General features: G+C 38.3%; 4 protein-coding genes across 5 annotated transcripts; 1 reads left to right on the forward strand and 3 right to left on the reverse strand.

The window, feature by feature from the left end:
- Positions 1-1369: 1369 nt before the first annotated feature.
- si:ch73-22a13.3 (inositol-trisphosphate 3-kinase A) lies at positions 1370-7546 on the reverse strand. Its single transcript, XM_041991206.1, has 8 exons — positions 6957-7546; positions 5921-6780; positions 4478-4562; positions 4173-4386; positions 3221-3425; positions 3022-3123; positions 2645-2716; positions 1370-2519 (listed from the first exon to the last, which is right to left on the reverse strand). Exons 2-8 carry the CDS (start codon positions 6767-6769, stop codon positions 2256-2258), a joined length of 1791 nt encoding a protein of 596 aa, XP_041847140.1. The 5' UTR covers positions 6770-6780; positions 6957-7546; the 3' UTR covers positions 1370-2255.
- A 609-nt stretch (positions 7547-8155) lies between these two features.
- LOC121643667 (seipin-like) lies at positions 8156-13599 on the reverse strand. The gene is made up of 10 exons (XM_041991207.1): positions 13531-13599; positions 12637-12892; positions 12442-12520; positions 12211-12351; positions 12084-12119; positions 10694-10828; positions 10464-10561; positions 9333-9462; positions 9155-9233; positions 8156-9010 (listed from the first exon to the last, which is right to left on the reverse strand). The coding sequence occupies exons 2-10, from the start codon at positions 12885-12887 to the stop codon at positions 8889-8891; spliced, it is 1071 nt and encodes a 356-aa protein (XP_041847141.1). The 5' UTR covers positions 12888-12892; positions 13531-13599; the 3' UTR covers positions 8156-8888.
- A 3356-nt stretch (positions 13600-16955) lies between these two features.
- rnaseh2c (ribonuclease H2, subunit C) lies at positions 16956-19811 on the forward strand. Its single transcript, XM_041990002.1, has 5 exons — positions 16956-17059; positions 17795-17949; positions 18205-18317; positions 18490-18609; positions 19616-19811. The coding sequence occupies exons 2-5, from the start codon at positions 17796-17798 to the stop codon at positions 19637-19639; spliced, it is 411 nt and encodes a 136-aa protein (XP_041845936.1). The 5' UTR covers positions 16956-17059; position 17795; the 3' UTR covers positions 19640-19811.
- A 765-nt stretch (positions 19812-20576) lies between these two features.
- Positions 20577-25574, reverse strand: zbtb3 (zinc finger and BTB domain containing 3). Of its 2 annotated transcripts, none has more exons than XM_041989998.1 (4): positions 25493-25574; positions 25020-25170; positions 23977-24791; positions 20577-23691 (listed from the first exon to the last, which is right to left on the reverse strand). In XM_041989998.1, exons 3-4 carry the CDS (start codon positions 24786-24788, stop codon positions 22611-22613), a joined length of 1893 nt encoding a protein of 630 aa, XP_041845932.1. In that variant the 5' UTR covers positions 24789-24791; positions 25020-25170; positions 25493-25574; the 3' UTR covers positions 20577-22610. The 2 variants fall into 2 exon arrangements, with proteins under 2 accessions (XP_041845932.1, XP_041845933.1); XM_041989999.1 differs by having other exon boundaries at positions 25020-25182; positions 25493-25544.
- Positions 25575-25580: the final 6 nt, after the last annotated feature.

The raw sequence follows: 25580 nt of genomic DNA on the forward strand, positions 1-25580 counted from the left end.
AGGGAAATCTGGAAAACCAGCTGGATTGGTGCCCTCGAGGACCAACGTTGGCTACCCCTGGTCTAGAGCTTATCTAAGGACACTGTCACTTTTTAATATATCTCAATTTCTTTTAACAATTTGTTTGATTTGGTTAGCTTCATTGCTGTATTGTGCCACAAAGTATACTTGATAAGAGTTCGATTGATCTTTTTGTTTAGGGACCAGCAGCTGTTCTCCAGGGAGACTTTTAGCTTTATTAAAAGCTTTGAGTATAGTTTGTTGTTTATAACCTCTATTTTTTAAATCTTTGGCTCATGTCTTGTGCGTTGCTTTCAAACTCTTTTTCTGTATCGCATATACGTTTCAATTTCTGAAATTGACCAAACGTAATGTTATCAATTAGCCAAGGAGGATGGAAGCTGTCTGCTCTGAGAATAGTATTGCGATCTGTAGGTTTCCTAAAAATAGAAGTGTGTAAATCTCTGTTGATATCTTTGGAGATTTTAAGATCTAGGTAGTTAATAACAGATGAAGAGACATCTAAGCTGAGCTTTAGATTCTTATTAGTATTGTTCAGATATGAATGGAATTGAAGTAATTCGGCTTCTGAACCAGACCAAAGTAGGATGAAATCATCCATATATCTACCCCCATCATATAACATTGTTTAGATAGGTATTGAGGTCAGAGTAAATAAATTTTTCTTCCCATGCTCCCATGAACAGGTTAGAATAATTAGGTGTGAAACAAACACCCATTGCTGTACCTTTTTTCTGTCTGAAGAATTGATTCTGGAACAAAAACACATTGTTATGTAAGGTCCATTCAGCCAGTTGAAGGATGAAAGCAGAAGGGGGCATCTGCTCCGGATGTCTCTTTTCCAAGTAGTGTGATAATGCCTCTAGTGATCGATATTGGTATAAAGTGCTTCAACATTCAAAGTGGCTAAAAGAGAGCGTCCAATATTCTTTATCTCCTTGATTTTATTTAATACATGAGTACTGTCCTGAATATAAGATGGTAGTTCTAAGACAAAGGGCTTAATGAAAAAGTCAACTAATTGAGATGCTGGTTCTGTAATCGATTCGTTACTACTGATGATCGGTCTTCCAGGTGGGTTCTCCACGTTTTTGTGTACTTTAGGAGGCATGTAGAATGAGGGATGTCTTGGGCAGGTGATTGACTATTTATACAAAAATTAAGCTGCCAGACAAACATTTTGCCACTTGTCCTGATGAAGGCCTCTTAGACTGAAACGCATTGGCGTTGATATGTTTTAATAGATTAGCCATGAGATAATAAAGTCTTTTTATTTTCCACCTTCTTGAGTTCCTCAGCAATCTTTTCATGAGTTCAACTTGATCCCATAACTGAAGACCACCAGAGGAATACCATCTTTTACACCCAAGGCACTTTTCTTTTTTCTATTACAAAATGCAATGATTTGCAAATCGCAAAAACCCATTTTTCATTCCCAATAGAACATAAACACCAAATTACATATTGAAACTAAGACATTTGACCATTTCTTGGAAAACATTAGCCCATTTTGAATTTGATGGCAGCGACACATCCCAAATAAGTTGGAAATGGTAATGTTTACCATAGTGTAGCATTTCTTCCTTTAACAACTGCCTGTAAACATCTCTTGTCTGATGCAGGATTCTAGCTGCTTAACAGTCTTGGACCTTCATTACTAAATTCTTTGTTTCAGATAGCTTGCACCACCTAATATGAAAAGCCTTTTAAAAAATCCAGCTGCATCATATGCAAATTATTAAAAAAATAATAATACCATAACATAATTTTACCAGTTTTTCTTCACCTTTATATTGTTTTCCTGCATGTTTAATATTTTAATACATACTGACTTATAATAGGCAGAACATGAGACTGCTCAACCGTATGTGCGTGTTTGAAAGTTTTTTTTATAACAACATGCAGTCTATCTGATGTTGTAAGCTTGATATATGTTTTAACACAAGTGAAGCAACCCCAACAAAACAGAGCCTTTGTGAAATATAAACAGTACACCAGCTGATTTTCTTTCTTCTGTTTTGTGAGTGATACAATTTAAAAATAGAAAAAATATTGTCTAGAGCCTTTGTAACAAAAATGTTTTGACTGCCTGATGATGTACATACCAGATATACAACAAGCAAGAAAGTACTTCACATTTTTCTTTGGATAGAGTTTCACTCAAGCCCAGCCTTTGTCTTTCCCAGCTTCTGAAGACTCTGAGAAATAATTTAATCTTCTGTTTTCTCAGCAGTTCAAAGCATTAAAGCAGCCATATTGTCTTCCATGTCCTGACAGCTGTCCTCCTGCTGCCCAGAGGCTACATCAATGGCCTGACTCAGAGCAGTGATAAGGGAGATCAGGCCAATTAGGTAACCATCCTCCCTGCTCCCCTCAGTCCACGGGATGCTGTGTTGGAGCTCCTTCATTTCAGACAGCGGTGTTGTTTTTCCAAAGTCTATCATCCACACGCTGGCCTTGCTGTGATCATGGACAAAAAGAAGCGAGCTGCCAATCACCTGAACAGGTGCAGACAGAATTACTGTAAGGATGAATCTGAGCAAAGTTAAAATGAACTGGATCTATGTTTTATTTTTATGAAATGTTATGAAAAGTTCAGATTTGTCTCTAAATGTAAACTAACCTCATGGGTTCTGAAAAATTGTGAATGCTTGAGTGCATCTCTCAGGGCCAGGAGCCTGGAGTGGTACGCTTTCTGGGAACACAGATGGATACAGTTGTAGTTCTGTAGCAGTAAGCCGCATATAGATTGTAGGATAAATGATTAAAGTAGTGAACTTTGGAAAAAAGGCATGTGAGGAGGTCAAAATTGTAAATGTGGGGGGAAAAAAGCGGGTGAAGGCCCTCTTTAGGTTTAATTTAAAAATTTAATTTGAGTTTTCACTTCTTCAGCATGTTGGTGTTGATTCTCAGTCAGAGCTGAGGAAGCGTTTTGGGATTAGGAGGCGGAAACATTTTCAACAACTATGTAATCAGTGTTTCTAATGAAAGAGAACTGACCAGAGTGTCTATATGACTCCTGGTGAAGTGCAGTAATGCCTCTGTGACCTGAGGCAGAGTCTGGATTTTTCCGAAATCCCGCTGGACATTGCCATCCTCCATCTGTGAGAGAGAAACACAATAACATAGATATTGCACAACTAGCCAGCCACATCATTTTGGTTAATAATAATAAAACAGAAATAGCCCTCTCTCCCACCATAATGCCCTCTATCCTGAAGCCCAGTGTGGATGTAGAACTGGTTGCATCCTTCCACTGAAGGTAGCGCCACTTGGTCACCCCTTTCTGTATGTGTTCCTGTGCTGAGGGCGCTGAAGGGTCGATTTTTACCATCTTCTGGTACATGTCGCTCCTCACAGTGCCTTTGGTACGGGCTTTAGTCAGTTCCTCCTCCTGGTATGTCCTGAAAAGATCATATATGGTGACATGCAAAAATTTCTCTTATTGTGAATTACTAAGAAAGTAAAGCACCTGTTTTCTAAACTGAAATTTAGAAACTGGGAACATTTATGGCCATGGCAAAACCTTCAAGTTGCACCTGTTTACACAGTTTGTTAATGATAGTACTTCTGTAGAAGCCACCTTCTATTCACATTCACCTTTTCTTTCTGACTTGATGCTTTCTCACAGAAATATCTGCTATCCACTTAAATCCATTCTTCTTTCTGCCAGTAAAACATTGCTTCTGCTCCTGGTTTCAGTCAACACAAAGCATGATCAGGGTATCGGTTGCCCCTTCAAGTCCACCAGTCTATTACTCTTAAGTGGCCAGAAATTAATTCAAGAAAATATTTAATCTTTTTAAAGACTCCTGATTTTTAATTGGCAGCTACTTGGAGGAACTCAAGGCTACCAACTAGGACAATGTTTTAATTTAGACATTTCTATCACCTGGTCCTCCTTAATTAAGATTAATGATAACTTATTAGGAAAATGTCAGTGTCGACCTGTATTAGAAGTATAAAATGAACAAACTTAGTTGCATTCATTATCTTCATATTAAATTCATTTCCCCACATAGTTTGTTTTATTTACAGATTTAAAAGTCTTTGTGTTTTAAATTGCACCAAGCCAATTAACTCCCTGTTTATCTAAAAGCAAAACTTTCCACAGTCAGTACTGGACTGGCAACCTGTTGAGGAAAAGTTACCTGACGCCCATCTTGCAGTCCATGATAACAGGCCTCCTCAAGCCACTCAGCAGGTCCTCCAGGCGGATGTAACAGTGCTCCCCTCTGTTGACCAAACCGTGGTACTGCGGGACAAATGGTTTCAGCGGGTCCCTCATCAGGCGGTCCAGGCATTTTGCCTCTGGTTCACTGTACAGTTTCAGCACCTCACCCACTTTACTCATCTGGAAATTACCTGGGGCCACCAATGACCATTAAGGAGTGAGAAAAGGTAAAGCCTCAGGATCACATATAAATCACATAAAGATCACATATAAATAACTTGCCTTGATGTCCAGCCAGCTGGACCCAGGAACTCTGCCGCCGAAGTGACCAGTGCATCATAGTTAGGTATGTTTTCCAGGAGCAACTCTGTATAAAAGAAGAGCTGATTTACTCTGACATATATTCAGATAGATAGATAGATAAAAATAGAAAATATAGAAATATAGTGGAGTGAATTAAGTCACATTAGGTAAATAATGGATATAAATATGTAAACACAATGAATATATACAAGTCAGGTCGAAAGTGGCAGCAACAAGTGGCATGTGTCAAGATAAAGTGACCTGCAGGTGACAGTCTATTTTCCTATCCATACACTATCTGTGGTGTTCCCTTTCCTCCACCCTCCTCAGTGTGCTGTTAAACAGTCTGATGGCTGTTTGTAGGAAGGATTTCCTGATTCTGTGTGTAGAACAGCCCAATGACAGCAGCCTGCTGCTGTTGTATTCTTGTGTTGATGTGCAGTGTGTATTTGGTGTATACTTCAATTAATGGGATTAACTTTATTTATCATTACCTAGTGTTTACCATTCTGTTTTTTTTACTCTTGTCTTTGCATTTTGCATGAAGTTTATTATTATTATTATTTTCAAATTTTTAAATTTTTTTTTTTTTTTTTTTTATCTAACAGGGGTTTAAGCTACATGTAATGATGTGATGCATTTCAGTAAAAACACTACATGCAGCTGAAAAGCACATTTTCACCTCTAATTATGCTGAAATATTTATTGCTAAAATGATGTTTCACATCTCTCTCTTTGAGTAATTCTTAAATAATTTATTGGGGCCTCAACATTCTCTGAATGTTCCCAGTGAAAGTTCAGGTACACCAGAAGTGTTAAATGTACGTGCACTTGTTTTCTACAAGTGCAGCATAGCTGTGCACTTATGATCTACTTTGTATATACACAAAGCAGCTGCTTATAGACTTGGATGCAGCAGAGAAAAACGTAAAACACCTGAAGCTGAAGTGGAGCTAAGCATGCTCAGTAGAGACATTGTTTTAAAATAACTGTAGTTAAAAGACAATGCTTGCTCTATATATGTGAGCTTTGTTCCTTCAAACTGAGTTTGTTTTTGTTTTACATTAGTTTTTTTTATTCATTTACTATTAATATTAAAATATCTACTTTTCAGTGTTTCACACTTTGAGCTCAGAGAGTGAACATCTACTCCCTAGTTATCCTCTCACTGTCTTCTCTTCCTTTCAGATCTTTAGCAGCAACAGCAGCCAGGCATGCAAATGGCATTCAAATTTGACGGTGTCAAAGTTCTCTTTCAAGCTCATGCAAATTAGCAGAACCACACGTGCAAAGAACAGTTGAGAAATATGGTTTTATGCTTTTTCCATGGAAAATCATGAGCACATAAAATGTGACAAATACCAAAAACATGTTTTTAAAAATTTGTTTCAAACACATCATGTATCCAGGAGCTGTTCTCACCTTCCTGAAGCTCTTTCTCTTTGACGCTGCATCTTCTCCTTCACTGAAAACTTCATCACTCTCTGCTGAGGAGAAGCTGACAGAGGAGCAGGAGGAGGTGGAGGAGTGGACGAGTCTGGAGAGGTTTGGATGCCGATATGTCAAGCCCTCCATCATTCCATCAGCCTCCTCATCCTTCCCCTTGGTGGTCTCCATACTGCTGCTGTTCTCCCCCTGTACTGCTGAAGTAGGAGCCTTCTTCCTGTCGTCTTCATCTGCTCCTTTCTCATAACTGGAGCTTTCCCCTCTCCAGCATTTCCCCTCACTGTTTGCTTCCCCTTCCCTCACCTTAACACCATGCTCCTTTTCTTTTCCACTCTCCTCCACCCCTCTCTTCCCACTCCATCGTCCTCTGTCACAGCTGTCTGTGCCAACTTCAAAGCTACCCCACAACCTCTCCTTTCTCCTGGACCTCCATTTAGCCTTCATTATTTCCTTTGAACACCTTGCAGTCAAATGTGCTTTTTTCTCTGTGCCTTGAGTTTCTTCGCACACATCTTCCTTCACATTTGCCTGGCAAGTGATGACTGAGTCTGAGTTTAACTCTCCATCCTCTCCTAGTCCTCCAAAAGACTGACTGTAGGGGGGGAAGCTTTTTGTTGTTTGAAGTTTAGGTCTGAATCTGCGTCTGCCCCATGTAAAGCTGTTGGATGGCTTTTCACTAATTGACAGATGTTGATGTGTCTCATCTGACAATCTGGTGCATGGATCAGTGTCCCCTGTCTCCATCTCCATCCTGTTCATGTGGATTTCATCTGCAGTGTCCATATTTTTGTCCCATGTGGAGCGAAGATGGTGATTCTGTTCCATGAGAACATGTGCTTGTACAACAGGAAAATGTTTTCAAGAGAAAAGGTTTTGAATATGATTCAGGAAATGCCTTTACAAACACGATCTCCCTCTAAACACTTGAACTGAATCAGCATTTTTAAAGTTTTCTTTAAATGAGACTTATTGAAAATTTAAATCCATTAATGTTTAAATGTTTCTAACTTACCTGTGTCTTCTCTCTGTACGTTTCCAGCTATTCAAAGCCTGATGCCTGTCACTAAGTTACATCTCTCTCCCATTCCCTCTGCTGCTGCCACATTTTGCATGTAGTGACGTTACGAAGTTTCCAAAGCTTCATCCAAGGCCGGCTGATGGAATGTGGCCAACAGTGCCAGAGGCCAGGATGATATCCAGGAACGACAGTGTCAGAGTTTCTTAGAATCATTTAATGATTTTAATATTATTTTTTTTATTATGGTAAAATCATCATGCACAGATATAAGAATTTTCTTTAAAGTAATGTCATTTTTAGCATGATTTATACCTGCATGCATGGTGGTTGTAACAGGTAAAAGAAACCACTTCACAAGCTTACATTTAATGGCTGAAGCAAAAACTGATTTATTTACCTCAGTAAATCATCACTGAGCATTTTGACATATGTATTTATGTATGTACTTGCTCCAAATGCTATAAATTTTAAAGAAAAACTTTTGGCTGAGGATGGCTTGTTATCAAGACCAGGAGAAACTCATCCATGCATTCATCTCCAGTAGACTGGATTACTGTAATGGTCTTTTAACAGGACTTCCTAAAAAGAGCATTAAACATCTGCAGCTCATCCAGAACGCTGCTGCTAGAGTTTTAACCAGGACTAAGAGATCTGAACACATCACACCAGTTTTGAAATCTTTACATTGGCTTCCAGTCAGTCACAGAATAGATTTTAAAACCCTTCTGCTTGTTTACAAATCCCAGAATGGTTTAGACCCAGAATACATCTGTGATATGTTCAGAGAATATAAACCTAGCAGAGCTCTTAGGTCCAAAGACTCTGGTCAACTAGTCCAGGCCAGAGTCCAGACTAAACATGGAGAAGCAGCATTTAGCTGTTATGCTGCAAACAAGTGGAACAAACTGCCAGTGGAGATTAAATTTTCACCAAATGTAGACATTTTTAAATTCAGGTTAAAAACGTTTCTTTTCTCATGCTCTTATGCATGAAATCTGCACGGTAACTTTTTTAACTTATCTTGCTTTTAATCATTTTAATGTAATTTATTATTTTATTGTGATTATGTGTTGATTATGTGTTGATGCCTTTTACTATTCTAAATATCTGTAATGTCTTTGTTTTATGTAAAGCACTTTGAATTGTCCTGTACATGAAATGTGCTATACAAATAAACTGCCTTGCCTTGCCTTGCCTATCATAGATTAAAAAAAACTGAACTTAATTGGAGGGAAATGTGAGAATATCTATCCACAAACTGAGTTTCAAGAAGAAGTGGATCATGCATCAAAATAATGAACTTAAGAAAAACAAGTTGTTCTACTAAACAATGATTAAGTTAAAGTTCAGACCTAAACTGATGTGAGTTGTTTATGTGAGAAAATCCATCATCAAGTCAGCATTGAAGCTGCTCTGTACAGAGAAATGACCCAAATTTCCTCCATGCAGAACAAATAAAACAAAGCCAGGTGGAAAACAAGACATTTTGAAATGCTGAGGCAGAACAACATTGAATAAATTCAGTTTTGAAGTACATTGTCTTTGGTACTTTAGATTTCAATTATACTTAAATTGTATTTTATTTTAATTGGAAATCTTGTTTTTGTTAAAGAACATAGCTATCTGACCGCTGGATCTTCTTGTTGAGTTGCAGAATACAATCATGTCAGTGAAGTGTAAACTAATAAAAGAAGTGAAAATGACAAATCTGTGAAAGTGATGAAGGTATAATTGTGCCAGTGATATTTAGGTTAAAGTTGAAGCAACATCAGTACAGAATACAAGGTGTACACTTTCTAAAACATTATGAACCAGGAACCAGCATTACACCCTTATCTTTTCATCTCAGTAACTCTTATCAGAATCACTTTCTCCACACTGTCTCCTTTTATTAAAGGCCTCTGGCTGCCTCAGACCTATTTTTTTTTAGCCTTGAACCAATGTATCTCCATTCTGCATCTCTGTGTTGTTGCCAGTGTGTGAACTGGGATCTTCTCCGTCTGGATCTGTAGGGTCTGTCTGCTCAGGTCCCATCAGCTCTGCAGTGCCTGTTAAGGAGTTTGTATCTTAGTCAGATTCAATATGACACACTTACATCATCTGTACTAAGTGGCTGATTTAAATAGCTTCGAATTTCAGTGTTAACAATAAAATTGTGTGTGGCTGTGCTAGTTTGTGTTATTTCTTTGTACCTGCAGCAACATCCTTGTTATCCTGTGGAAGGTCGTTTGTGGTGTTCTCCATCTCTGCCTGCAGCCTATCTCTAGTAAGCTGTAAACAACAATAAACTCAGATTTTAACTAATTTTGGACACAAACTCATTAAGGGTGAAGCTGAAGACTATTGGCAGTAATAGGTCTCGACTCTCACCTTGTCTGGTTTCTCCCCCACTCCCAACAGCTGCCTTGTGTAGCTTAGGATGAAGAGGAAGCTCAGGAAGATGAAGTTAGTTGACACACCCACAAAGGCTGATATGATAGGGAACTGGAACAGCAAGTATCTGATGACAGGACGCAGAAAAAGAAAAGAAAGAGCTAAATTTAGTTTCAGAATAAAAGATGTTCTGTTTTTAATTTTTTTTTAAATTCTTTTTATTTAAAGATGTGGGTATCAGGTGGAGTCTATGCCCCCTTACATCTTTGTGAGCAAGATGGAAGCTTTCCTGATTTTGTTTTGTTTTTTATTAGTTTGACTGTTTCTTTCTGCCAAGAGTCACTGAAATGTTCCCAAGGATGATGAAAACAATAAACATTTAAGCATTGGACCCTTGTGCTGAAAACAGTTCCAGGGTACTTTGGCCATCAGCTGGGGACTCTGGCTTCTTTTCTGGCTCAGATAAAAACACAACTCTGAAAAATATGACCATTAGCATCTTTCTATAACCTGACAACTTTAATGCTAATAGCTCACAGTAAGCGGAATGATGGTCTGGCTGTTGTGTTGTGCCAAACAAATTTGCTTTGCCAAGAGGAGCTTTATGCATATAAGCCTCCTCTTAATAATGAAGTATTATTGAATTAGTTTATTGCTAAATTTACATACAGATGCTGGGCCTGACAATGGGGTGGGGGCTAAAGGAAAGGAGAGAGCAAACAGAAGTGAAAAAGAAAGTGACGAGAAGAGATAAAGACAATTATACATCAGACAGAAAGCAACAGCATCAGTTTTCAATCTAAACAGAAAAAACTAGACAACCAGCTGCTGCACCTGTAAGGAAACAGAAAACCACCCTCAACATTTAAAAAAAAAACAAAGCTGACAATCATCGGGAGCACCTCTAAAACGACAGAGAGGAAGACCCCAGCCAGTGCACCCTACAGCCATGAGGCACAGGCCCCAGAAGGCCAGGAGGTGGCAGCTGCTGGCCCTGGCTAATGGCAGCTGCTGCCACCCAATGTGGGTCAACACCCATCCTGATGCCCCAGTCAACATCAGATGAAAATTTATATTAAAAAGAAAAAACAAAACTGTGTGCAGATATGAGCATTTAATAAATCTCACCGTAAGCCAGTGAAATGTGCGTGGATGTACAGTTCAGATGCGTAGATCTGGACCTTGCTGGACAGGATCTCAATAAAAGCTGTGACTGAAGGGGCATACTGAACAGAGAGAAAAAGATGTGTTGGCTTTAAATTTTCCCATTATACAGAATGTGTTTCCCATCACCTGAACCTGAATGAAGCTTCTTGACCCTGACCAGTTATCTTAAACTACTCTTGAACCTTACTTACAGGATCGTCTATGTACTCTGAAAAGAGCTCCACCTCCAGCACTTGTTTCTGCTCGGCTGCTCCAGTCAGGAAGAACGGGAGGAAGAGCAGTGTTCCCAGAGTCTTCAGCAGGTCTGAGCGGTATCGCAGCATGCCCTAGACACAACAGAACAACAGACCGAGATGCTTTCCCTGATGGCATGGCACATATTGATGAAATGGTGGTTGATGCTGTCATACATGGTGAAGCTTTAACTTCAGTATAATTCACTGATTGGGTTATCTGCTCATTTTTAATAAACATGAACAAAAAGGTGATCTCAGTGGGCTTCTTTTTTAAATATTTCATGGATTTACACAAAATTCTAAGGCTGTAATGTTAGACAACTAATGTTACTGAAAATGTAAGTAACTCTTTTAAAAGTCTAATATTTTATATGTAAATACAACCTAAGTTACAAAAAGGATGAGGCCATGTTTAAAATGAAAATTCAACCCAATGCTGTTCTCTGTCTAGCATTTGCTTGGAATCCCATTTATAAATGTAATCTTAAATTAATTGTTGAAAAATATGACAAATATTTAAGATAACTTTGAAATTATGAGCACTATATCAAGGCAATACAAAACCAATTATGCAATAATAGAGTTTAGGTAAAATAATGGTCTGCAGGCAGGCCAAACTTGTCACACACAGTATGACCTGAAACGGCACCAAGTTGATGAGCAGCTGAATTCCTATATAAAGCAAACGTCATGGTCTGTGGTTTCTGTTTTAGGTTTTGTTCAATGTATCGTAATATGATTTTTTTCTGTTGTTTTCATGTTCCTCATTTTTTAAAGTTAAGCTTGTTTTGTGTGTTCCCCACACAACTGGCTTTAGTTAGAAATGACCACACCTGCACTGTGTTTGTCCTCTTTTTCCCCTCAGAACTGATACAACCACATTTCCTTTGTTCCCTGCCAGATCTGCTTTGTTTTTGGCTTTTTTGCTTTTCTATTCTTCTCCTCTTCCCATCCTTGAAGCAACACATTCAGCTCAATAACTGAATGACTGCAGTGATAACACAAAACTTGTCATTTGTTTCTGCTAAATAAAAAAACAACCACATCAACACCTCTTTTATATGGTTTGTCATGCAGGCTTCAAAATGTGTACTTATAATATACCTAACTCACATTTGTTTGCTAACAAAAAACAGGATTGGTTCTGTTTTTCAGAGTTGAATTAACTCACATGCACGGTTTAAAATCAGTCTGCATGTGTGTTAGTCTTCTAGTCTTCTGAGTCACCTAAACACTGAGTTCACCTTCTGTTGCAGCAGTACACTGTGCAAGCATAAGCAGCCCTAATCTGGCTCTGATCAGCCTGTGTGATCAAATTGGTACCATGCGTCAGCACTATACTCACAAAGCGAGAGCTGGAGGCCTTCAGCAGTTGTCTTGCCTGAGAAACACACAGCACTGTGAATCATGGTAAAAACTGGCTATTTGTTTGAATATATAAGTGTGTTGCCACCCAGGAAAATGCAGCTTACAGAGCGAGCAGAGGCTGCAATTTGTCCATGCTGTGAATAGCAGGTTGTCTTGATCATAAACATCCCTAAGTCTTGGTTGGTCTGAGAATCGGGCATTTCCAGCTGCAAAGAGAGCCGATAGACCTGGCCGAATGTCAGTACCTGTATATAGAACAATTAAATCACAAACTGATTAGTTGTTAGTACACAGAGATAATCATATGGTAGACAGTTGCTCACATATATACCTACATGTTTTTTGTCTCTCATCAGGGAGACATTGGCCACAGGATAAGAACACAAGAAAGAAGAAGGAGATTCACAATCTGTCCTGTAGAAGAAAAAAAAAGAACATAATAGAGAGAGTCAAAGCAAAAAAATATGCAAATATAGTAGAAAGTGTCTACATTGTTCAGTTTGCAGCTGCACATAATTAGATGTACATACCTGTAATAATAGTAGACAGGTGTTTGAAAAGCTGCCCTAGGCATGTAAGAGAAGTAGAAGCTTCCATATAAAAAAGCAGCAATCCAGAGGAGCAGAAGGATGATAGAAAAGACGGTGAAGCTTTGTGCTAGTCTCAAACGGACCCTTAAAAACAGCGTGGCAGCAGCATCCTGGACCTTAACCAGGGCCTGACCAATGATGACTGAGGGTTCACCCAAGTCTTCTGAAGGAAGATCACTTTCTTGAGCCATAATATCTAAAAACAGAGCAAAAATGAAGGCAAAAAATATTTGTAAAAACAAATTAAAGGTGATTGCGCAGACATTGCTCAAAGGAACATACCAATCAAATTAATGGTTGTTCCACAATAAGTCAGACTATAATGTTGTGTGAAAAGCGCTTTGGTGCAGATTTTCTAGGAATAGAAACAGACACAGCATTGCATACAGACCCCAAAACTCAGTGTGGCAAATGACGTTATGAAATAAGGACACAAGCTTCTACATTTAAAGTTCTGGGATCTGCAAAACCACTGAGTCCAATCACAGTCACAAGCAGAGGCCTTTTATATCAGATGACTCCATAACTGTGTTAACAGTCAGCTGCTAGGCTGACTCAGCATATGTGTCCAAAACAAAGAAGAAATTAATTTTTGACACAATAATCTGCTGTGCTATAATATCAGTGCTTTAATCGTATTCATGACTAGTCGCTGGTGTATGTAAAATCAAGCTGCTTGTAATTTTATTTGTCATTATGCCATCAAGAGATCCACTCATACAAATTACAGTGAAGGGAAACTAAAGTATTTAAACTCAGACCTAGAAGAGAGCAGTCTCTTACCAGTACTTGCTAGTTTCTTTGACTGTTCTCTGTATTGCTTTAAAAACTCACCTCTGGTTTTTGTTGGCCAAATATGAGATGTTGGGAAATCGCTCCCTGAGGTCTCTTAGTCCAGCCTGGTCTTGGTGAAATGTGAACAGGACCCCTCTCAAATATCTTATCACTGGTGTCTGGGTGGCTGCCATTGGACAGGGTTTAGTCCATCCCACATAAAGAGAGATGTTTTTTCCAATTGGGACAGGGTCCTTGAACATGACAATGACAGCAAGGATGAAACCTGAGAGCTGCAGTAAAAGTGATCATTTAAAATTGTTCACACTATATGCAGGACAACTATCATGTACAAAAAAATACCTGATAAGCTCTACATACTTTTTAAAGAAGAACCATTCCCACACACACACCATCACCATTGTGGAAAAGTTGGATATCGGTGTATTGCTTTTCATTATCTCTCCGAACAGGTAATACAAATTGAATTAAAAAGATTGCTCATGTTTTAAAATCTTAAGTATTCATTTTTGGGTACTGATATCTTATCTTGGAACAACTGGAAAAATACCTAATAAGAATTTGAGGCATAAGCTTTTCAAATATAGAAATTGGATTATAGTTTACTCTGATATGTTTTGGCAATTTTATGTTTACTACTAATAAAAAATCTATCAGATGTGTTTTTACAAATAAAAATCTAGATCTCTTTTGGGTTTGTTGTTTACCTGGATTTATAATGTACTGGCTGTGGGCAGGAGATGGATGGAAGGAAACAACAGAAGAATCACATGTCATGTTCCAGCAGGCTAGAAGGTCCACCATAATGACCACTGGATCTGTATTATTACACTTAATCATGACCCTGCTTTATATCAGCAGTCAAATGTGAAGATTGATTCAACTCTGTAAGCTTGTTGTGACTGAAGCTGAAAATTTGTTGGTTATTTACACAAATTTGGCTCTGTCTGATGGTGAAAGAAAATCTGACTTTCAACATGGTGACAGCCCTTTTTAGCTAAATCGCCCATTAATACTATGGCTGGGGATTTCAGCTTTGACTATGCAGAGTAATACCTACAGTCTTAAAAAGGCATGGTCAGACAGCTATTTATGACAACTTGCATTGTGGTGCTTTACAGCTATTTTGCTTAAGCTGTAAGAAAATTATAGGCTAGTAGCTATAAGCTACAAGGAAAAGTTAGCAGGGGACTAATGGGGGCTAGGGCCACTTGGCTTGGCAAAATGAACTATCAATCTATTGTTATCAGTAAGCGGCCAGGTTTGGGCCTAATCCTGGCTAAAAGGTGAAAAAAATCGGGTAACATTGGTAAATGGTGAATTAAACATATTTGAGCAACTGGTGCTAGCTGCTATTAGCTTTGACTCATCCCAAGTCTAGCTAGCTGGCATTAACTCCCATCTACTGGCTTGTCATGGTAAAAAGTTCTAACTGTTCAGTTTTAAGGGAAACAGATTAGATTTATTTAAATAAAATTGGAGAGGGACTTTAATAACAGCAAATGTGTCAGAAAATCACAAAGATTTTGTAGCATGTAGAATAGAATGGAGTAAATATTTATTTTTATTTTTCCTTTAATGTGCCTTATTGTAGCAACTAGACTAAAAACTGAAATACAATCCTTAAAAAGGTAGAAGCATCAAAAACAAATTACAGTATTGAACAGAAAAAAGAATATATAAAAAACATAATTAGTAAGTGCTACATATGTTCAAGACATTTCTAGATATGCTAAACAATTTTGTGCAGATTTTGCATGATTAGAGTGAAAACTGAAGTATATTATTGGGACATCCTATTCCCAGCACAGAGCTGACCTACCTGATAAGTTTATCAAGTCTTTTTTATTAGCAGCGGAGATGCCGCTGCTCTTGGTGCACCACTCCATTAAATTACTTTGATGTTGTTGATGACTTTATGATAAATTTTGGGGTTGTTGTCATTTTTCTTGCCTGCAAAAATCTGGGCACCACAAAATTTTCTAATTCTGTGAAATGAAATAGAGTGTAACCTAAAGTCATAAAGTTACAGTTTATAGTTGTATCTCCATCTTTTATGGTTTACAAATCACAAAAAAAGGAAAAGATCCCCAAGCAAATGTACCGGCACCCCATGTGGTCAATAACCTATTTAGTAACACTGCCTCTGGCAAGTACCACAGTTTGTTAAGGATTTTTGTGTCCAGAAAGAAGTCTTTCATATTTTATTCAGGAATTTTAATTTATTTTTCCAAGAAGAAGCTCCTAATACTGTGTGATTCTTCAGTTGACTTGTATGTACTGGTTTTCTGAGGTCTGACCAAAGATGTCCAAAGATTAAATTCGGGGCAAAACCAAAACTTTCTGCTTGTGATCTTCAAGTAGTCTATTGTGAACTTTGAGTATACGCTTGTAGAAACAGTATTCATCTTTATTTTTTCACATTTAGATGCTTGATTCCATAAAACTTTTATATTACTTTAAGCGCTATTATATGTCTGAATTACTACAAGTTGCAGGTTAAACTTGTTTTTGTATTTAAAACATTCTTTTTAATACAGCTGAAAAAATATCTCACCGCCTCAGTCAGCTCAGCCCAATACATTGCCATCACCACAGTATCATCTGAATTGGGAGGAGTTTTCAGGTTCCAGTAGGTCAGTTTGTCAAACACAGAGGATACCCTGACTGCCCTGTCCTAGAGACACGTATATACAAATTAGCAACAAAGAGACAGTAACAAAAATCTTACTAATAATACTGCATATATCATTTTATGCCTCATGAAGTCAGTGCTATATATATATATATATATATATAATTTTTTTAACTCCTTACAGTCTGGGTGCTGTAAGGAGTTTGTTGCATTATGCTTTAACTCATTAACTGCCTCAAGGCTTTATAACTTGGCAGATAGAATAGGGTCTTGTGTCAGAAAGCCCTAAAATCAACTGTAAAGCATTATCAATCACATAAAAGAAGGAATTACTGTCTTAGTGTACAGGGCACATTAAGAGGGTAGTTTGCAAACTTGTGATGAAATTTGTGATGAGAAACAGAGAAGGTTTTCATTTGGTGACTCTACCATTACAGCCATAGTTGTCAATGCATAACAGAATATTTCATCACCACTTCAGATTCTTCTAAATCCTCCTAGAGGTCTTTTGCGGTCAAAATTTGTTTTTTTTGTTAGCTTCTGGCAAGTGTCCTCCTTAAGACTTTCTTAAAACATTTTTTCATTACAAACTGGGAAATTTGTTTACTGATGCTTTGCTGTTACTTGTGATATCCTCCTGTTTAAAGCAAATAAACAAATTAATTAAGGTGTTAGAATTGTACTCAATCTGACACTAGGTCTTGTGAAACTTTGCGTTTCACACAACATGTGAAATCCAAAATCTCACAGACACCAACAGAGCGACCACAATAATTTCTCACCACCAGGGGGAGACCGAGCCTAGAAACCCCGCCAAAATCTTTTATTGTAGAAGAAGACGCTTTTGTCCAATCAGACACCGCGCCTGGCCCAAACCGGAAAATATCAGATTTTATTTCATGTTTTCTTAGCGGGCTGGAAAACAACTGAAAGGTAAAATTAAAGTAAAATTTCTCTGGTTATCATGTTCGCTGTTTTGGGGAATATCTCTTATGAAGTTCTTCATGACAAGCAGTAAAACCTTGCATGTCCTCATGCCGATGTTTTCCCAAAATGCACAATTGAAAAGGTGCATCCATGAGTTACAAATTTGAATGATAAAAGTATTTCATTTTGTTGGAGTAACAATTATAATACAACTAATGGTAATTTAACATGTTCTACAGGTGGCTAACTGCTATAGCTGATAAAACAAAAGCACAAATACAACGACTAAGAACGTAATAGATACGGGAAATAAATGCTAATAAGTAAAAAAATAAATAAAATAAAAATAAATAAATAAATATCCTCCAGCTAATACTTTCCAAGTAAAACCACTAAAAGCTGCCAGGGACTGTCCAGGCCCTTAGATGGGAAGTTTGTCAGACAGCTGTTCCACTAACATATATTATTCTTTAATTATGGGTTATTATGTCAAAAAGCTTTATAGAGGCTGATATCAAACCAGTGACTTGAGAAAAGGACATTTGCTTCTTGATCATGTTTAACTTTTTCCATGTCCAAGCTATTGGGTTGTAGACTCTGTATGTCCAGAGAAATTTATATAGGGATTTCCGCAGGAAATAATCAAATAAAAGGGTGGAATTACTATTCATCTTAAAAGTAACTGGTTTAATGGAATGCAAGAAGTAACTTGTTCTAAGGTTTCCTTTTCTCTGCCAACAGGATGTCCTGCAACACCAGTGTTACTCATCTTCATGTGTCTTCAGTGGGGCAGACAGAGCGAGCCTCAGTCCACCTCATGCCATGTGAGATTGAACACAATGGGCTGGCCCAGGTCTCACAATACTTCACTGCTACCACAAAGAATCACAAACAAGGTACACAGAATATAGATTGATATATTCCGTATCTAAATCCTCTCTGCCAGACAGACAAGAGACTAATACTTACTGGACCAACTAGTATATATAGTACTAGTTTTTACGTCCTCCTTCATTTTTCAATAAATGTTTAAAGGGTGATTTAAAGGATTTTTTTAATGAATGGTGTTGGACCTGTATCTGTCATTAACCCTTCACTAATTTAGTTGGGTCCATCAACAATACATCCATAATTAATCTTGCTTTTTGCAGAGAAGACTGTGTCATTCAGAGGACGTGGATTAATAGGGCAGGAGATCAGCTGTCCACAAGGTTACACAGGCCTGGTGCTGAAAGAGATCAACAAGCCTGGCTCTGATCAAGAGGTACACACAACTGAACTTAGCTGTCATGATACAAAAACTGACTGAGGCTTTGGGTAGTTCAAAACGACACCAAAGCACTGACTTCATGAGGCATAAAATGATATACGCAGTATTATTAGTAAGATTTTTGTTACTGTCTCTTTGTTGCTAATTTGTATATACGTGTCTCTAGGACAGGGCAGTCAGGGTATCCTCTGTGTTTGACAAGCTGACCTACTGGAACCTGGAAACTCCTCCCAATTCAGATGATACTGTGGTGATGGCAATGGATTGGCCTGAGCTGGCTGAGGCGGTGAGATATTTTTTCAGCTGAATTAAAAAGAATGTTTTAAATACAAAAACAAGTTTAACCTGCAACTTGTAGTAATTCAGACATATAATAGCGCTTAAAGTAATGTAAAAGTTTTATGGTGACACAAAAATATAAATAAAATAACGAAGAAATCATTTGATTATGTAGTTGTGGGTTGTTGTTCGTTTCTGACATTTAAGGTCTATTCATGCTAACTTTTCAGCTTGGCCAGTACCGAATTTGCAGGTGTGAAACCTTTCCTAGACCATGGTGATGACTTAACCAATGAACCCTGTTTTTTTTTTTAGCTATATTTATTTATTTTTAAAGAAGTGATCTGAACCATGTTTTTTGTACATTTTTTTTTTTTACATATTTTTAATGAAAAGTTCAGATCAATAACACATAATTCTAGCAGACTGATATATAAAAAAATAAGCCACAGTAGCTTAGAGAGAATGTAGATGCTTCTCCAGTTGTTTTTGATTTGTGCCAGTTACTTTTCCTGCCCCTGTTCCAACTTTTTGGAGATGGGCTGCTGCCATCAATTTCATAATTAGCTAATATCTTCCATGAAATGGTGAAGTGGACACCTGTTGTTTATGCTCTACTGGGAATAAAATGTGGTTATATCATATTTGCAAATTATTGCATTCTTAATTTACATGTTAAAGAGCGTCTCAACTTTTTTGGAACTGGAGCTGTAGGAAAAAAAAGTCAACAGGAACTAATTTTAAGTAATTTCCATATCTTTTGTGAGTATGAGAGAGAAAATGGTGTGGCAACAAAATGACTGTTCATTCATCTTTATTAATTCAAACATTAGTACTCTACAAATTTAAAGTCAACATCAGACCTGGATGCACCCATATAGGTGACACAACAGTATTTGGTCACATTATGGGAAGTTTTTTTTTTCTGTTTGTGGGTGCTCATATATTTTGAAACAAAACAAGTAAAGGTGGGATGTTTTGTTAGTGGATCCTCATGTTTAGTCTTTTCACAGATTCATGGACCAATAGAAGACTAAGACTGCCCAAACATCAAGTTAAGAGGAGCCACATGAATTCACATCAGCATGTCGCAAGTGAAATGCTTCAACAATAAGACGTTAAGCTGTGTTGTAGCAAAGCAGTGAGATACAAAATTCATGTTCACATATTTGTATGGTTTTTTTGTACATAAAGAAAATAAAAAAACAACAAAAAACCCCTGATATTTGAAAGTTTATTGTGTGATCCTCTAAAACACAACCCTGTTCACACACCTCCATTGGACATCGTTTATTTACAAGGTAAAAGGTGAATTTTGGACACTGACAACCATGAAACAGTCTTTCCTACCTACTGGTTTGTCTCTTATGTGTATCCAGCTTTAACACTTTAACTCGTATGGCAACACATATCACACATGTAAAACAGTGTGTGGGTGGGTGGTTGGGGGGGGGGTGTCGAACAGTCTTTGAGTCACATTCAAAGTTTACATTTAGAAAAGAAAGAAAAAAAAATGTTGACCTCTGCAAAAAAAAAAAAAAAAAAAAAAAATCATATTAGTGCAAAACTGGCACAGTGTTAAAAATAATCCAGCCTAATTTGGTAGGATTGTCCTGTTTTTTCATAAAATGACTAATTTCAAATATATACTTAGTTATCTCATCTTCTGAGATTTAACTGCAAAAGAAGGAATGTAGAGGAAATAAGGTGAAAAAATACCATTTGGCACATTAAATATATTGTATATGCAATTTGTAATAAGAGGAAAACCTAAAAACTTTGGCACCAAATGATTTCATATTTAGAACTGGAAGTCATCTTAAGTGAGCAGCTCTGTTGGTTTCATCCAGTAAAAAACAAAACTATGCTACTGCAATTAAATTGAGCCTTGCAGGCAGTCAAGGACAGCTATACAGATTACCTTACAAAAATCATAGCACAATATCTTTCCCTTGAGGAGACAAACACATGGTGTTGAAAGTTACACACGTTTTTTATTTTAATACAGATCCTGAATCATCCCTCCTTACAATGACGTCGTGAGAATATTCAATAGTACTTATGACTAATATATGTGAAAATTACAAACTTGACGTGTAAAATCTCAGAAATATAACAAAAAGTAGCAAAATGGCACAAGTATCAAATCAGTTTACAGTTCTAGGAGACTGACCGCACATCAACAAGAAACATGCAAGTTAGATGAATGAAAATCAAGCCACACTCCAGATGTTAACTCTGCATTTGTTCATCTATGTCCGCGTTTTGAGTGTCTTCAGCAGATCAGAAAACCCGCAGGAAGTCACAATATCTAAGATAAACACTTAACACACCGAGAGCAGAATGGTTTTAGTTAACAGCCAGCACAACTGGTGGAAGTTTTATTTTTTTTAAATATATTTTTGGTCATTCTGTAAACATTTTATTTATTTACCCAATCCTTTGAAACAAGTAGAAAAGAAAAACATCAAATGTATACTGTAAGTAGCAACTGTGGTAACCATTAGGTCGGCATGGGTCGTGTTTACATCTCAAAAAACAAACCATAAAAACAAAATGTAAAGAGATTAAATTCAAGAAAATTTAATTTGATGCAAGCAACTAGAAAGTGTAATTACTATAATAAAGGATAGGAAGAGTTTTCCTGGCATCATTACAAGGTTTTCAAATTGCTCGATCCAAAAAATTTTTGTTAAATGAGGGTATTAAAAGACTGACAAATAGTTTAATTTTCTTATTAATTCACATTTTACACAGTTTGCAAACCATTTTGGAAAAAGGGGTGGACATAAAGAGTTTATATAATAATTTTATGTCTCATCTTGAAGAATATGCCAATATTATTTGAAGCTGTTTTTAGTGAATTTGGGTTTCAAGATACAGGGTTTTTTATTTTCTTGCAAACCATCAGCACTGTTATGTAAACTGCACTGAGCTAAACCTGGAGCTTCACATAACATTTTACTGGACCACTGTCTTTGTCCCAGTGTGCACAACATGGAGGGGACCATATGGAAAACTGTTCCAAGACATTCTGGCACTTCTAACTTGCTAAGACAACATTGCACAGATATCTTTAAGTTACTTAAATTGTTATTTTTTCAAATGATGCTGTATTTATAAATTAGGACTTTCATACTGAAGCATTACAGAATGGGAAAGCTTTTAGTGACTGTGATTGGTTGCCTTTCAGTCAATTTCTGAGACCCCTCTAACATAAAAAAAAGGATAAATACACAAATAAAAGCAGCTTTACTGGGACTTTTGAGTGTATTAATATAAACTTATATAAATATTACTGTTTTTACAAAAAGATACAAAAATATGGAGTTTTTGAGCATGTTATGAGCATCTAGGCTCATCCGAAGTTAAATCCACAACAGGATTATCTGGGTGTTAGATGGGTTTTTAGAGCTTGGATTTTACACAATTTCAACATGTTGACATGTATTTCAAGAATCTGACTAATGCAATACCAGCCATCTAAACATGCTGAAGATAAACCCAAGATATCTCATGTTTTGTTTTGTGAACTGCATTTTCATTTGTACATAAAGCACATCTGTTTTTGGTCATCAGGTTTGCAACATGTTCTAAAAAACAGCAGGGACAAGGCTTGTCATAAGATTAAATGAAAGCAGTAATCACAAAAAGCAGAGTTTAAGAGGGAGAAAGATGGGCAGTTGTCGACAGATGCATAAGAAAGTTGCTGAAATTTTTAAAAACCATATTAAATAAAGTTTTGAAGGGTTTTATTGCTTGTTATTCTGCATGGCGACATGTCTAAAGGACAAGCTGTTTTTCTTTTTAAATGTTGCCGACCTGAAATGCAAAAATGGATGCACATATATTAACAACTGAAATCTTATTAACTATTCAAGGTTCCCACTGTCTACAACGAAGAACAAGTAGATGAGTGTAAGGTAAATGTAAAAATGACATTTAAAAATTTTTTATCCTAGGTTAAAATGAAAAGTGTGTGTTTAAAAGTAGATGTGTTTTAGCTTGTTAGCTATGAGCAGGTGGTGTCGGTGGTGGTTGTGGTGGTGGTGGTGGGGGAGGATCGGAGTCTGCCTTGCTGCGTTTGGCCGGCAGAGTGTGGTCATGAGCTTTGCGAATGTGTCGGTACAAGTCGCCTGATTGTGTGTAGCTCCGGTAGCAGTAGCGGCACTCATAAGGGCGTTCACGTGTGTGCACAATGGCGTGGCGCCTTAGAGTGTATGTACATGAGAAAGTCTTTCCACACACCCCACATGTAGGGACATCCTCAACAAAGTTTCCCATAGAGTCCTGGAGGTCCTGGAAATAGGAGGGATGATCTGAATGCTGGTGGGATGTGGAAGGAGCAATGAGAGAGGCTGTGAAGGAGGAAATGTCCTGGGAAGATGGTCCAGCACCAGAGGAGGAGGAAGAGGGAGAGAGGGGGAAGGAGTAGTCACTTGAGTGGGAGTTGATTTGTAAGATTCCCTGTGGGTGGGAAGGGAGGAACTGAGGGCCACTTAGCTCCTCTTCCTGGATGTCATCTTCAAACTCATCTTCCAATTCCATCACCGGTTCTCCTTCCCTGCTTTCCTCTTTTTCCTCCTCTAGCTCTTCATCAGAAATAACAATAGCCTCTAGTTTAACCTTCACAGACTCCCCATCCTTGTTTGTCCTCACTCTACCCACAAGTGGGTGAGCTCTTTCTTCTCTTCTTATAGGTAAAGCTCCAGCATCCTCCTCTAGTCCTTGAAGAGTTTGGGTCTGAGGAGCATGGTGAAAGTCTGAACTCTGGTGTTGGAGTGATATGGCGTTCTGGATTTGGATTTGGGGAGGTGCACGCTGGAGTGCTGAGTGTCTTGGTTTTGTTTGTAGATTTGAAGTTAAACCCGGTGCTGGGATTAACATGACCATCTGCTGTCCTCTGGCCAGTGTATCTCTGTGGTCTGTCTCTGAGGAGCCCCCAACAAAGGCCTCATGAGACGATCTGGTTTTGTCTTGGTGGGAGCTGGCAGAGAGGCTAAGAGTAACAACTGACCGCCCACCAGCTTGGCTCACTGGGACCAGGGAGGATGAAGAGGAGGAGGAGGGTTGCTGGCTACTGCTGTGGCTGGGGAAAGATAGAGAAAATCTATAAAGGATGTGGGAAATCAAATCTGACTTTATATCCATTTGAGTATAATGTTGTTAATTGCATAGAAACAAGAAAATAGCCTAAATAAGACAATGTCATTGCCTTACAACAAAAAATGTTTACACAATGCTAATCTTTACATTTGTATATTGTACTTAAACCTAAACTACAACATTTTAGTAGTTTTTTAATTGTGATTATTCCTCATTATGTTTATTTAGCATCTCATTAAAATCATTGAAATCAGCATCAGACTGGTACCTGCATGTTTCCGTTGTGCTACAAGGGCTGCAGAGAGCTGATCTTTCTCCCTGTCCCCCACTGCCCAACCTGGTGAGCCCTCTAGAAGTGGAGGTAGATTGGCCTGCAATGAGATCGTGCATGAGCTCCCCACCTGGGGGTAGAGGAGAAATGTCCATGCCTGGCTGGGTGGTATCAGCAAGGTCAGGACTCAAAGGAGCCTGAACTCGTACCTCTGATGAACCCCCACTAGTCCTTTGCTCACACTTGACAGACTCCAACTGACCCCCCTCTGCCGCTTGGGGTACTGATATAAGTGGCATGGCTATGTTGACTGGATTTAAGTGATCTCCTGCCACTGCAACAATGGACTCATTTCCACTGTCACCCTGTGCTCTCGTCTCTGATGCCTTTCCGCTGCTCTCTTCAGAGCGAGTGCTGTCTGCTTCTGCCACAGGTCCTCGTCTTTGCAGTCGCTTCTTGCACACTCTCACCACTTCATTCATGTGAAGAAAGCTTGCAGCTGCCAGTATGTCCTCCAGTGGAGGAGACTTTTCCAGCTGCAGCACACCTTCATATACAAAGTCCAAGAGCAAGCCAAATGCAGCAGATGTGACAATATCACTGTCGAGAGTGACAGAGCAGTTGCTGCCATTTCCCCCTGGAGAGTCTGAGTAGAACATGTGGAAGAAAGGCGAGCATGAGGCTAAAACAGCCCGGTGAGCCAGGAAACGGGATGAACCCACCAACACAGTGCAGTCACAGAGGAAGCCCCGCTGGCGCTGGGTTCGCAGAGCTGACAGCAGCTGCTGGGAATGCTGGGGAAACTCCATAACCTGAGCAACAAAAATATTGACATTTTTTTTATTGTGTATGGACACCCTTAAGCGGATGCTTCAATATAAACAGACATTGAGTACCACGCCGTATGTTCAGCTGTTATAAACTTATGTAAAATTATCTCCTAAAACCATTTTAGGCAACAGGTTGTTGTGGGGAAAAATAATAATAAATAAATAAAAAAATAAAAATAAAATCACAGGAATAAAATTAAGAAAACTTACTTAAACCACAGCGCGTCTCTTCTTTGATGAGAAGACAGACAGCCGAGTCTTGAAACTGTCGTCCTGCTTTAACATAACCCAAGCTCTGTCTCCATGGTGACCAGCCTGAACTCGTCATTCAGCTGGCACGGCGTTCGCTAACCAGCCGAACCTTATCAAGTTACTTTACATAAGAAACAAGGCAGGTGATACATGTGAGAAAGAAGCATCCTTTCAACACGTCATATAATGATAGAAAACGCCACTGCACCACATGTCCATCAAGAAAAGCCTGCAGTCGTAGTTCAACGTCGCTAACATAAGTTAGCTTAATTAGCTCATCGTCTGAGTTCTGCAACCACAACAGCCGCCTACAAAAGCCGCTGCTTAGTAGCTGGATCTAGGGTTTGAGTTGTGTGTTACTGAAACAGAAATCACGACTTGCATCTTAAAAGGCCAATTTTTTTCCATGAATATAAGGAGCATTGTCTTACCTGCATTCAGACCGCAGATGTATGTTTTCTTCCAGGACGGAGGCAGCATTTCCTCTGTGGTGCGAGGTTCCTGCACCCCCCGTTAGCC

Source organism: Melanotaenia boesemani, chromosome 7 (genome assembly GCF_017639745.1).
Source record: "Melanotaenia boesemani isolate fMelBoe1 chromosome 7, fMelBoe1.pri, whole genome shotgun sequence".
NCBI lineage: Eukaryota > Metazoa > Chordata > Actinopteri > Atheriniformes > Melanotaeniidae > Melanotaenia > Melanotaenia boesemani.

What these genes read in the sequence shown, in the direction of transcription:
- si:ch73-22a13.3 (XM_041991206.1), bottom strand. Translation starts at nt 6,769, where the DNA reads ATGGAACAGAATCACCATCTTCGCTCCACATGGGACAAAAATATGGAC. An exon ending in AGAGAAAGAGCTTCAGGAAG is followed by an intron (nt 4,563 to 5,920) that starts GTGAGAACAGCT and finishes TCTTTTATACAG; the next exon opens with AGTTGCTCCTGGAAAACATA. An exon ending in AATTTTTCAGAACCCATGAG is followed by an intron (nt 2,520 to 2,644) that starts GTTAGTTTACAT and finishes GCACCTGTTCAG; the next exon opens with GTGATTGGCAGCTCGCTTCT.
- LOC121643667 (XM_041991207.1), bottom strand. Translation starts at nt 12,887, where the DNA reads ATGGCTCAAGAAAGTGATCTTCCTTCAGAAGACTTGGGTGAACCCTCA. An exon ending in TTGCAGCCTCTGCTCGCTCT is followed by an intron (nt 12,120 to 12,210) that starts GTAAGCTGCATT and finishes TGTGTTTCTCAG; the next exon opens with GCAAGACAACTGCTGAAGGC. An exon ending in AGGCCTCCAGCTCTCGCTTT is followed by an intron (nt 10,829 to 12,083) that starts GTGAGTATAGTG and finishes TGTTGTGTCTAG; the next exon opens with GGCATGCTGCGATACCGCTC.
- rnaseh2c (XM_041990002.1), top strand. Translation starts at nt 17,796, where the DNA reads ATGTCCTGCAACACCAGTGTTACTCATCTTCATGTGTCTTCAGTGGGG. An exon ending in CACAAAGAATCACAAACAAG is followed by an intron (nt 17,950 to 18,204) that starts GTACACAGAATA and finishes TGCTTTTTGCAG; the next exon opens with AGAAGACTGTGTCATTCAGA. An exon ending in GGCCTGAGCTGGCTGAGGCG is followed by an intron (nt 18,610 to 19,615) that starts GTGAGATATTTT and finishes GTCTTTTCACAG; the next exon opens with ATTCATGGACCAATAGAAGA.
- zbtb3 (XM_041989998.1), bottom strand. Translation starts at nt 24,788, where the DNA reads ATGGAGTTTCCCCAGCATTCCCAGCAGCTGCTGTCAGCTCTGCGAACC. An exon ending in AGCACAACGGAAACATGCAG is followed by an intron (nt 23,692 to 23,976) that starts GTACCAGTCTGA and finishes ATCTTTCCCCAG; the next exon opens with CCACAGCAGTAGCCAGCAAC.